We start from the raw sequence: 12,822 nt of genomic DNA, 5'->3' as shown, positions 1-12,822 counted from the left end.
CCTGTTTCCCCCATTAAACCCCTTCCCCTTATTAAAAACCCATTAGTGCAGCCCCCTTAATTGATACCATATTCTCCACACTTTGGGAGAGTGACACCTCGGAGTGTTCCTTCACGGTAAATCAGCAAAACCACAGCGTTGAATGCTCCAGACTTTTGCTTCTAAGCTTGCCAATACACAAGGGAGGCTGTCAGAACAAGACATATTTATGATGGTCTTTTTTTGTTCACACACTACTTGAATGGGTGCCAGGATGTGAAGCAGGTTCTCAGCCGCACAGCGAGCCGGGGAGCTGACAATGTAAATACCACCATGCCAGGGAGACCGGGCTCTGAATCTTACAGTGGCAGTCTACAATTGCTTCCTTTGTGCGCCGTTGAGAAAGCCCTTGTAACGTTAGTGCTGTTGTTATTTTGATATATTCCATAATCTATCGCCCTTGCCTTTTGTTACTGGTGGTCTCTCAAGCATTGCGAGGGTTAATGTTACCATGGAGCGCGAAGAACACAACCAAAAAAATGTTATAATGGGAGAAAAGTTTACAGGAGTGGATGAAGCTGGGAGAAATCAAATCTTACAAAAAATACTATATTTTAGAGATGGTATATATGTCTGGCCCATATCTATCAATCCAGCTCTACTGTTATGCCTTTATGTAGCGCCTACGTATCCGTAGCACTGTACGGAGATTGTCCTCACTTGCATCAGTCACTGTCTCCATAGGGGCTCGCCATAAAAATTTCGAATTAATCAAAGCAATAACAGATGTGAGTTGTCAGGTTTTTTTTAAAATCCAGATTCCATTTTTTTGCTAAATAATTAAAGGGGCTGTCCAGTTGTAAGCTATTGACGGTTAGCCTTGGGATAGTCCTCAGTAGTGATGACTATCAGTGAACTGTTCTCTGGGTCAGTGTGTTCATCCATTGACCTGATTTATGCAGGAAGCAGACAGCTCCGTTCTCACTGCAGTGGCTAGGCTTGGTATTGCAGGCGTTGAAGTGGATGGGAACTTTGCCTGCAATACCAACCCTGGCCATTGCAGTGGGAATAGAGCTGTCTGCTTCCTGCAGAAATCGCTCAGTTCATGAGTTTCCCCGCCTGTAAAGTCCACACACAGATCGAAAATTGGAGTATTTTTAGAGTCCGTTGCATATGCTCTCCTGAAAAGAGTCAGATTTTTGTGAAGGGAGTGGACTTCAGCAGCGGGCACCACGAGAATAGGAGGAGTATGAAAAATACAGCATCTGGCTCCCTGTCACCTGCCCGAACAGCAGGGTAAGTTGATTTATGATGCTTTACGCTGGTGCGATTTGCATATGCTACAATGTGGTAACCCAGCTAAATGTGCAGCACCTCTTTAATATACGCTGATCAGCCACATCATTGAGGCTGGGTTTCCATACTGCATTCTCCGCAGCCAATAGCGACATGATGTTGCCGATTATTGTTGGCAAGGCTGTGCGGTCTTTGTCTGCCAAGGGTGGATGGAGTTTGGGATGCATGCAGTTACCACAGCGTAGGCACCCAGCCTCAATCCAATGACAGGTGAAGGGATTAACAATGGTCATGGCACCTGAATGGGGTGGAATATATCAGGCAGCCAGTGGTCAGTCGCTTCTGGCAGTTGATGTTTTAGAAGCAAGAAAAATAGGCAAATGTAACGATCTGAGCAACAAGGGTCAAATCGTGCTACTAGGATAGAGCATATCCTAAACAACCGGCCTTGCAGTGATTGGTCATAATGATGATTATCTGTTCAGTCAAGGCCAACTTTCGGTCAATTTATGGATTAATGTTCTTCATGCTTTCCTATCCTTGACCACTTCTTTCAGTTCTTCCATGTACAGGTTATGCAGTGGTTAGTACCTACCAAAGGTGATCTAAGGAGGGACAATAGGAGATATGGGCCATGGGTGCATTTAGGAAGCAAAGGCTAGCCCATCTGTTCCAGTCCAACAGAAGACCTGTTGTTGTTGATTCATTCAGTCGCTTCCGAGTCTTCGGGACCTCGTGGACAAACCCACGGCAGAGCTTCCTGTTGACTGTCACCACCCCCAACCCCACAAAGGTCCAAAAGACCTACTGTAGCTAAAATTACTGAAAAGGTTAAAGGGGTTTTTCTGTGTAATACTATTGATGACCTATCATAAGGAATAGATCGTCAGTGGTTGATCGGCCAGGGGCCGCCGCCTGGGACCCCAGCCGGTTAACTGTGTAGGTACATGCTGTCAGCGCAGCAATAACAGAGGTCGCAGTGAAAGCCTCCACGCCGACCTCCCATGCAGTGGCCGGCGCTGGTAACTGCAGGCACGGCTCCCATTGAAACCATGATGATAGGTCATCAATGGTATTTTTGACTGGAAAACCCTTTTAATGCTAGCTATGATAGAAGAATGTCAGAAAACACAATGCTGGAGGCGTATGGGGCTGCGTAGTTGTATACCAAGTAAAGTGCCCATGATGACCCTTGTCCACCACCAAAAGTGTCTATAGTGGGCATGTGAGCATTAGAACTCCAGATCATGGCGCCACGGAAGGTGGTGGTCTGGTCTGATAAACGTGGTTCTTTGCATCTCATTCGGACAGCTGAGCGCTTGTGCGTCTCTTACCTGGGGAATAGACGGCACCAGGTTGCGCAATGCAAAGAAGATGAGCGGACCGACAGCACAATGTCCTGCTGGGACACCTTGTATCCTGGCATTCATGTGGATGTGCAAGATTTGGGACGGCTGTTGGGAGGTTAAGGGTCCAGTGTGAAAGCACCCGCAGACTCCTTGCTGCAGCGTTGGCTGTGCGCTATACAATGTAACGTGTCAGCGTTCAAATACTGCCTTAAATTAACTCTTAAGTGGCAGACCACTGAAATCCGTATCACTGTCGCTGCACTATGCTGCCTTCTGAGAAAGCCCTTTAAACGTCTTGACGCCAGATACCACAGGATAGCATCAGAGGTCCCGTGGAGTTCAGGCCTCCACACTTCAAAGCTGTCTTGGTGGCACAGGCCATGAAATTGCAGTAATAGACCGCGTAATTACAACAGGGCTAAAACGTGGTCAGACCGGGGAATGTAGCGAAAGGAATGTACAGCTCATATGATTGATCCAGGTTCATTTTTTAAGTGACCCCTCCCAATACTCTGCTGCCACCTGTTGCCTTGGAGAGGCTACAGATTAGCTCCTTCTCAATGATCATAAATGCCAAATGTAATTGATAAATTACTAGTGATTAGAGATGAGCGAACGTGTCCGTTACGGACACATCCGCACCCGGACACCCGCTTTGCCGAACACTGCAGTGTTCGCGCGTAAGTGTCCGGGTGCCGCCGGGGGGCGGGGAGATGCGCGGCGGCGCGGGCGGCAGTAGCGGGGAACAGGGGGGAGCCCTCTCTCTCTCCCTCTCCCCCCCACTCCCCGCCGCACCCCCCCGCGCTGCCACGGCGGCCCCCGAACTTTTTCGCCCGAACACTGAAGTGTTCGCAAAGTTCGGTGTTCGGGCGAAAAAGGGGCGGGGCCGAACGTGTTCGCTCATCTCTACTAGTGATCCATCTTGCTTATTAATGATAATCACATAAGTTGGGTGGGGGGTCTGCAGAATATCATCCTGATCTTTTGAGGTAATGAATAGAATGCAAAAATTACAGTGAATATTGACACAAAGCTGTAGGAGAAAGGGCAGGGAGGATTGCAATACTATAAAATTAATAATCGTTGCAAGAAAAATTAAATGACCCCCTTGGAATTACCTGGATTTCGGCATTGATTACTGATAAAATGTTGTCTAAGTTACAATTATAGGGCTTATTCAGACGACCGTATATCGGCCGGGTATTCACGCCCGGACTATATACGGTGTCCCTCTCTGCAGTGGGAGGAGGCTGGAAGAGACGGAAGCAGTGCACTGAGCTCCCACCCTCTCTCCGCCTCCTCTCCATTCCTTGGTACTATTTGCAATGGGAGGGGTGGAATGTGGGCGGAGCTAGGTCCCAGGGACTTAGCCCCAGCCACGCCCGCACCTTCTCATTGAAAATAGTGCAGAGGGTCGGAGAGGGGGCGGGAGCTCAGTGCACAGCTTCCGTCTCTTCCAGCCTCCTCCCCCTGCAGAGGGGGACACCGTATATCGGCTGGGCATGAATACCCGACCACAATACGGTCGTCTGAATAAGCCCTTAGACAAACGCAATCTTACTAAACTAATAACACAAAGAGTTCTACATTCATGTCTTTTTTGGAGCACACTGAGAATCCTTCACAATGAAGTGGGAAAAAGTAATGACTTCTCCAAGAGCTAATTGGCAAATGGCGTTTCAATTAAGAAAATTAGATTAGAAGTAGAGGTTCCCAGTGTTCTTTACCCATTAATGTGCGCAATGTTAAATGCCCTCTTAAAAAAAAAAAAAGTGGTGATACCTTTATTGACTAACTGGAAAAATTATATTTACAAGCTTTCCAGTCGACTTGATGAAGCGGCCTACGTTGCCTCAAAAGCTTGCAAATATTTTTATGGTTAGCCAATAAAGATATCACCTCTATAGTACTTTTTTGTCTTTTTTATACAAGTGTATTTAATATCACATATTTTATGGCTAACACAGTAGCTCACTATTTTTGCTTTACATGCCATTAAATAAAGGCACACAAAGCCTGGTTGCTGACAAATCTGTTGTTCTCAAGAAAGACTGGTTAGTGTGAACCAAGTTGGAATAAAATAGTTTTCACGAGAGGACGCAACAAAAGAAGTCGCTGCTGTCCAGAAATGAACATTGCAGCTCGTCTCACGTTTGCCCTCAATATTCCACACTACACACCAACACCAAAACTACATCTCAGCTGTGAAGCCTGGTGTAGGGAGCAGGATGGTTTGGGGCTGCTGTGCTGTCTCCATACTGCACAATACCATCAGTAAAACATATTTGAGGACACTAATTAGCTGTTTTATGCCAGCCCCACTTGAGCCAAAAGTCTGTGTTCTTTCTCTGCGTGCTTCGCCAATTCTCTGAAGAGTGGGCGGGACTTTTGTGAAGAGGGCGTGGCTGCCCCAGACCAACAGATGTATGTATAATTTGTGGCAAAAAACTAGCAGAAATTACGCCAGAAATGTACGCCAAGCTGACCTGGCAAGCACTTCCTTGTAAGCACTTGGAGGTGCTGAAGTGCTTCTAATACATGAAAAGGAGTGCACTGACTTAGTAAATCCCCCCCCCCCCCCCCATTGATTTATCACATGCATTCACAAGAACAGCCACTACTAAAAGTATGGTGGTATGCAGTAGGACACAATATAAACAATGACCAGGCTGCAGACCCCCTCAAACAGCTGATCAGTGGGGGTGCGATTAGTCGGACCAACAGCATTCCATAGTTAATGGCCTATCTTAACCCTTTCCAATCCAATTTCCCTGCCACCCGCACGCTCCCCAGCTCTTATTTATTTTGCTTGGGGAAGCTCTTTGTGGATTTCTTGGAGTTACTGAACAAAAACACATGAAAATGATCAATCATGATGATTTATTTGCAATTTTTTGAAAATTAAACATGAGTTCTGAGTGTTTGACATCGGGAAGATCATTTGTAATAATCCAGTAATTATATTTATATTGATAGTGCCTACATTTATATAATAAGACTATTGATTTCTAATGATATTCATCTATCTCCTATCTATCTATCTCTCTCAAATCTATCTCTCTATTTGTCTCCTGTCTATCTGTCTCCTGTCTATCTCTCTCCAATCTGTCTGTCCATCTCATTTCTGTCTATTGCCTGTCTGTCTCTCTCCTGTCTCTCTCTCCAATCTGTCTCTCATTTCTATCTATCACCTATCTGTCTCCTGTCTGTCTCTCTCTCCTGTCTCTCTCTCCTGTCTCTCTCTCCTGTCTCTCTCTCCTGTCTCTCTCTCCTGTCTCTCTCTCCTGTCTCTCTCTCCTGTCTCTCTCTCCTGTCTCTCTCTCCTGTCTCTCTCTCCTGTCTCTCTCTCCTGTCTCTCTCTCCTGTCTCTCTCTCCTGTCTCTCTCTCCTGTCTCTCTCTCTGTCTCTCCTGTCTGCCTCTCACTCTCTCTCTCCTGTCTGCCTCTCACTCTCTCTCTCCTGTCTGCCTCTCACTCTCTCTCTCCTGTCTGCCTCTCACTCTCTCTCTCCTGTCTGCCTCTCACTCTCTCTCTCCTGTCTGCCTCTCACTCTCTCTCTCCTGTCTGCCTCTCACTCTCTCTCTCCTGTCTGCCTCTCACTCTCTCTCTCCTGTCTGCCTCTCACTCTCTCTCTCCTGTCTGCCTCTCACTCTCTCTCTCCTGTCTGCCTCTCACTCTCTCTCTCCTGTCTGCCTCTCACTCTCTCTCTCCTGTCTGCCTCTCACTCTCTCTCTCCTGTCTGCCTCTCACTCTCTCTCTCCTGTCTGCCTCTCACTCTCTCTCTCCTGTCTGCCTCTCACTCTCTCTCTCCTGTCTGCCTCTCACTCTCTCTCTCCTGTCTGCCTCTCACTCTCTCTCTCCTGTCTGCCTCTCACTCTCTCTCTCCTGTCTGCCTCTCACTCTCTCTCTCCTGTCTGCCTCTCACTCTCTCTCTCCTGTCTGCCTCTCACTCTCTCTCTCCTGTCTGCCTCTCTCTCTCTCCTGTCTGCCTCTCTCTCTCTCCTGTCTGCCTCTCTCTCTCTCCTGTCTGTCTCACTCTCTCTCCTGTCTGTCTCACTCTCTCTCCTGTCTGTCTCACTCTCTCTCCTGTCTGTCTCACTCTCTCTCCTGTCTGTCTCACTCTCTCTCCTGTCTCTCACTCTCTCTCTCCTGTCTGTCTCACTCTCTCTCTCCTGTCTGTCTCACTCTCTCTCTCCTGTCTGTCTCACTCTCTCTCTCTCCTGTCTGTCTCACTCTCTCTCTCCTGTCTGTCTCACTCTCTCTCTCCTGTCTGTCTCACTCTCTCTCTCCTGTCTGTCTCACTCTCTCTCTCCTGTCTGTCTCACTCTCTCTCTCCTGTCTGTCTCACTCTCTCTCTCCTGTCTGTCTCACTCTCTCTCTCCTGTCTCTCACTCTCTCTCTCCTGTCTCTCACTCTCTCTCTCCTGTCTCTCACTCTCTCTCTCCTGTCTCTCACTCTCTCTCTCCTGTCTCTCACTCTCTCTCTCTCCTGTCTCTCACTCTCTCTCTCCTGTCTGTCTCTCACTCTCTCTCACTCTCTCTCTCCTGTCTGTCTCTCACTCTCTCTCTCTCCTGTCTGTCTCTCACTCTCTCTCTCTCCTGTCTGTCTCTCACTCTCTCTCTCTCCTGTCTGTCTCTCACTCTCTCTCTCCTGTCTGTCTCTCACTCTCTCTCCTGTCTGTCTCACACTCTCTCTCCTGTCTGTCTCACACTCTCTCTCCTGTCTGTCTCACACTCTCTCTCCTGTCTGTCTCACTCTCTCTCTCCTGTCTGTCTCACTCTCTCTCTCCTGTGTCTCACTCTCTCTCTCCTGTCTCTCACTCTCTCTCTCTCCTGTCTCTCACTCTCTCTCTCCTGTCTCTCACTCTCTCTCTCCTGTCTGTCTCACTCTCTCTCTCCTGTCTGTCTCACACTCTCTCTCTCCTGTCTGTCTCACACTCTCTCTCCTGTCTGTCTCACACTCTCTCTCTCCTGTCTGTCTCACACTCTCTCTCTCCTGTCTGTCTCACACTCTCTCTCTCCTGTCTGTCTCACTCTCTCTCTCTCCTGTCTGTCTCACTCTCTCTCTCTCCTGTCTGTCTCACTCTCTCTCTCTCCTGTCTGTCTCACTCTCTCTCTCTCCTGTCTCTCACTCTCTCTCTCTCCTGTCTCTCACTCTCTCTCTCTCCTGTCTCTCACTCTCTCTCTCCTGTCTCTCACTCTCTCTCCTGTCTCTCACTCTCTCTCCTGTCTGTCTCTCACTCTCTCTCTCCTGTCTGTCTCTCACTCTCTCTCTCCTGTCTGTCTCACACTCTCTCTCTCCTGTCTGTCTCACTCTCTCTCTCCTGTCTGTCTCACTCTCTCTCTCCTGTCTGTCTCACACTCTCTCTCTCCTGTCTGTCTCACTCTCTCTCTCTCCTGTCTGTCTCACTCTCTCTCTCTCCTGTCTCTCACTCTCTCTCTCTCCTATCTCTCACTCTCTCTCTCCTGTCTCTCACTCTCTCTCTCCTGTCTCTCACTCTCTCTCTCCTGTCTGTCTCTCACTCTCTCTCTCCTGTCTCTCTCTCTCTCTCCTGTCTGTCTCTCTCTCTCTCTCCTGTCTGTCTCTCACTCTCTCTCTCCTGTCTGTCTCTCACTCTCTCTCTCCTGTCTGTCTCTCACTCTCTCTCTCCTGTCTGTCTCTCACTCTCTCTCTCCTGTCTGTCTCTCACTCTCTCTCTCCTGTCTGTCTCTCACTCTCTCTCTCCTGTCTGTCTCTCACTCTCTCTCTCCTGTCTGTCTCTCACTCTCTCTCACTCTCTCTCTCCTGTCTGTCTCTCACTCTCTCTCTCTCCTGTCTGTCTCTCACTCTCTCTCACTCTCTCTCTCCTGTCTGTCTCTCACTCTCTTTCTCCTGTCTGTCTCTCACTCTCTCTCTCCTGTCTTTCTCTCACTCTCTCTCTCCTGTCTTTCTCTCACTCTCTCTCTCTCCTGTCTGTCTCTCACTCTCTCTCTCTCCTGTCTGTCTCTCACTCTCTCTCTCTCCTGTCTGTCTCTCACTTTCTCTCTCCTGTCTGTCTCTCACTCTCTCTCTCTCCTGTCTGTCTCTCACTTTCTCTCTCCTGTCTGTCTCTCTATCTATCTATCTATACATACATAAATATGCAGTGTTTGAAACATTTAGGGACATCTGAATGTCGGTTGTGGTCTACCACTGGATGGGGAAGGGCTTTAATGCTCTTGTCAATAACATGATTGTCATCTGAGTGATCACCTTTTCTCCTCTTCTGTTCTTGCAGCCATGATGGTGGTCATCGTTCTACTTCTCATCGCAATAGTCGTCGTGGCGGTTTGGCCTACAAAGTGACTGGTGGAGCAAGTCGCAGCATTTCCGGTAACGGGTACATTGGCACTTTGACTTGGCGTACTGATGGTCCTGTAAGAGGCTGAAGATATTGATGATTCCACTGGATTCGCAGTAATGGATGTACTAATGTAACCACTCCAACCTTCCGAGGCGCTTCTTTACACTTTTTACACCCTCTCAATCGCTAACGCACAATAAAGCTACGTTTTATGAGCTTGTGAATGAGGCCATGTCAGGTTTGGGGGTATTCTCACTGTGCCACTTCAGGTTATGTTCAAAGGAAATCTGGCATTGATTGGGTTACAGTCTACATTTTAGAACAATATATACGAAGTGTATATAAGTGTTCACAGACGCACCAGGACAACGCCCAGCCATTCCCAGACCTGCGTGATACCCACTTACCTGAAAACAGCTGTTCTCTAACAACCAGGCAGAACCACTCCGGATCCGGGCAAGTAGAGAGGGGGAGCCACCAGTTATGTCCAATGATGAGCACCGCTTTACATGTAGCATTAATCTATAGAACAAGCTCTGTCAGTCCATAACTACATTGTGTTACATTGTATATACCGACTCCATGTAAATACTGTACATTACTTCTCTTGTACTGATCTTAAGTTACAGTCTCTATTGGGGTCTAAGGGTCCTATTACACGGGACAACTTGTTGGGTGCAGATCATCGTTCCTGTGCTTTTACACAGAACTGAGTGTCACTCAGTGCCTGTTAGTGGAGCGGCCGTGAATCTTCGCGCTCGCCTCCATTCACAATGAACAGGAAGATGAAGAACTGCCTGTTTACACAGAACGATACGTCATTCAGTTTTATGCATGCAGAAACTAATTGAGGAAGACGCAAATAAATTATCGTTGGCCGTTCAGTTTGGGCATACACTTACACTGAACTGCATCAAGCAGGAATCCTAACGATTTATCGGCCCGTGTAAAAGGGCCATAACTGGAAAATTGATGAAATTTGTAGTAAAACCCTGTGCAGTTTTTCCCGCACAGTTCTTGACTATACAGCAGGAGCCACACCATGTAAATGGACCCTCATACAGCTGCAGTTCCTGTTCTGCTAATGAAGTCTCTATTTATACACATTACATTGCTTGTCTTGTACTGATCATGAGTTAAGCCCCATTTACACACAACGATTAACGCTCTAAATTTGTTCAGGCGATGGCTTTTGAGCGATAATCGTTGCGTGTAAATGCTTCCATCTTTCACCCTTTGGCTAAACGATGATTTTTAGGTGAGCAAATCCATAGTTCAGGTGGAGAGAGATAGCAGGGACCGCAAGCTGTGTTCTCCAGGAGAGCAGCTGAGTATATTGTATTCAGCTGACTGCCTGAGGCAGCCAATTCGAAGACAATACAGCTGAGTGCAAAGTCCAGACCACATGCTGGGATTTGCAAACAGCTGCTGGAGGCTCATTTATATGCAAATGAAGATGATAAAGGACTAGTGGGCATTAGTGCCCATTATTACTTTATGCAAAACGATCACTAAAACTGAATTTTTCAATCGTTTGAAAGATTGTCTTTGCGTGTAAATGAGCCTTTACATACAGCCTGTATTGAACTCCAAAGCAGCATTCACAATCCAGCAGGTTGCAAAGCTGAAATCTCCCAGCATTCCTTGCTTGTTTGAATGTCTGCGCAGCTTCTTCTGGTAAACTAACTTCAGGGAGTTGTCGTCATTGCGCCTTTTTACATGAGCCGATTTATTATCTGAACAAGTGGATGACATCACCGTTCGCTCTCGCTGCCTGTTTAGACAGGCAGACACATCGTTGGCTCCTTCAACGAGAATCGTTCCGTTTTTCACCTTCACTGTATAAGTGAGAGCGACTGAACAAGCGCTGATTAGACCAAATGAAAAGTGAACGAGCCAACAATGATTTTGTAATGAGTGCATATAATGAACCAAGAGCGAACAGTTATCGCTCACTTTTGCTTCTTTAATGATTTTTTGAACAATAATTGTTCCTTCTCAAAGCACCTTATGCCAGGCAAAGTACCACAATCTGATGTAAGTATATAGGGTTTCAGCTAACCTGTTAGTGATATGTCTGGAAATAAGCTTGCTGATTGTTTCCAGTCCCAGCCAGCAGATAAGTAAATTCTGTCTGGCTTATTATATGGGCAGACCAAAAGGCCAGATTCCTTAAAGGGGTTGTACCAAAATCTAAAGTTATCCCCTATTCTTAGTATAAGAGATAACGTTATAATCAGTAGGGGCCCAATGACAGGGACCCCCACCAATCCCAAGAACAATCCTTGTGTGAATGTAGCGAAGGACATGCATGTGCAACCCCGCTCCAGTCATTTCAATGACGGTGCTGGAAATTGACAATTAGGAGGGCTCAACAATCTCCGGCACATTGACATGAATGAAGCAGTGGTATGGGTCAAGAGGGATGTCATCTGTCCTTAAGGAGAGCACCCAAAAAGTGTGTGGAGACACCAAGGGGGTGAGTGGGTCAGGGGATGGCATAATCTCTCCCCAACGAGAGCACCCAGAAGGGCTGTGAGAAGACACCTGAGAGGTGAGTGAGAAGACTTATATGGCTATGCATGCTCCTCTGGGTAATTTATGCAAATAAGCAAGATGGAACAATTCCTCTGCAGCGCCACCTATTGGATGGCAGCGATCCTTCAAATCAATGTCAGACCCTTTATAGTGGTCTTTATAACAATGATTGGGAATAATTGTTATAAAGACCTGTATAAAGGGTCGGACATTTATTTGAAGGAACGCTGCCATCCAATAGGTGGCGCTGCAGAGGAATTGTTCCATCTTCCCTATTTGCATGAAGCAGCAGTACGCGCATGCATTTGTCGCTCTAGTAATGCAGGGACCTTGCATTCTTGCTGGGACCCCCTCCGATTATAAAGTTATGCCCTATCCCATGAATAGGCGATAACTTTAGATTTTGGTACCGCAACTTCAAAACTGCTGTAAAAATTCTGCATTAATGGGCAGAAGGTGAGCGTCTTACATTCAGAAATCCCTGGACAGTCTGTAAAATAGGGGACTTTTTTCTAGTGTCGGTGATTTTTTTGGGAGGCTTTTGGTACTTGAGCAGATCATTGACTTTAATTCTCCTCATCTTACGTCTCACACTCAATGCTGGTACTGGTCCCTAACCGCATCTGACCTCTAGACGTGTACCACTTCTATTCTTCGTCCTTCGTTTTCCAAGTTGTCCGTAAATAATGTCTGTCCGTGATTTTTTGGATGAGTTGGCAGATCTGGTTCTATGACCTCGGCCGCCGGAGAGCCCCTCAGAATAGGACTTTCTCTCTAAACCCCCCCAGAATCGTCTGTTCCGCAGTGCGGAGACACATAGCAGAACGTAACAAGACGCTCCGAGAAGCTTCTCTTCACCCCGAGAAAATAATTTGTAGCATAGTGGTTTTCCCGAAGGCTCGGGTTCGCTGAGTGCTTCCATATGGCCGCCACATCGCAGGCAATTTATAAGCATCCACACACATTTCTCAACAATCTTCAGATGACAAATCTAACACCCGTGAAATGAAAAACCTGTTGTGGTGGAAAAAAATGGCAGGGGAGGGAAGTTATAAGAGAAGTGTTTTAGGATGGAGACCAAATTATAAGCAGCAGTGCCCCGGATACGGAGTACAATGGTGGAGCGTGCGCTCGAGTGTCTAACAATGCTGTGTAGATATCCAGATCTGTCTGCGGTAGAGTTGCAGGAAAATGTAAGTGAACCCTTTTGGAATTACCTGGATTTCTGCATTGATTAGACATAAAATGTGGTCTGAGTCCCAATCCTAGAGAGGCACAATGTAACTAATAACTCACAGTTGTATCGGTCATGTGTTCTGTTTAGCGCACTCCGGGTGAG

General features: G+C 47.0%; 1 protein-coding gene across 1 annotated transcript in view; it reads left to right on the top strand.

Moving 5' to 3' along the window:
* STX8 (syntaxin 8) overlaps positions 1–9,169 on the top strand; it is a 202,855-nt gene extending 193,686 nt beyond the window's left edge. Inside the window, exon 8 of the mRNA XM_066586661.1 lies at positions 8,880–9,169. Coding sequence (XP_066442758.1) covers positions 8,880–8,947 — 68 coding nt within the window. The 3' untranslated portion in view covers positions 8,948–9,169. The remainder of the gene's footprint in view (positions 1–8,879) is intronic.
* The last annotated feature ends 3,653 nt before the right edge of the window (positions 9,170–12,822 follow it).

The sequence above is a fragment of the Eleutherodactylus coqui genome, chromosome 13, assembly GCF_035609145.1.
Source record: "Eleutherodactylus coqui strain aEleCoq1 chromosome 13, aEleCoq1.hap1, whole genome shotgun sequence".
NCBI classification, from domain to species: domain Eukaryota; kingdom Metazoa; phylum Chordata; class Amphibia; order Anura; family Eleutherodactylidae; genus Eleutherodactylus; species Eleutherodactylus coqui.
Note: the sequence above shows the minus strand (reverse complement) of the source record. Positions and strands in the feature narration are given on the sequence as shown.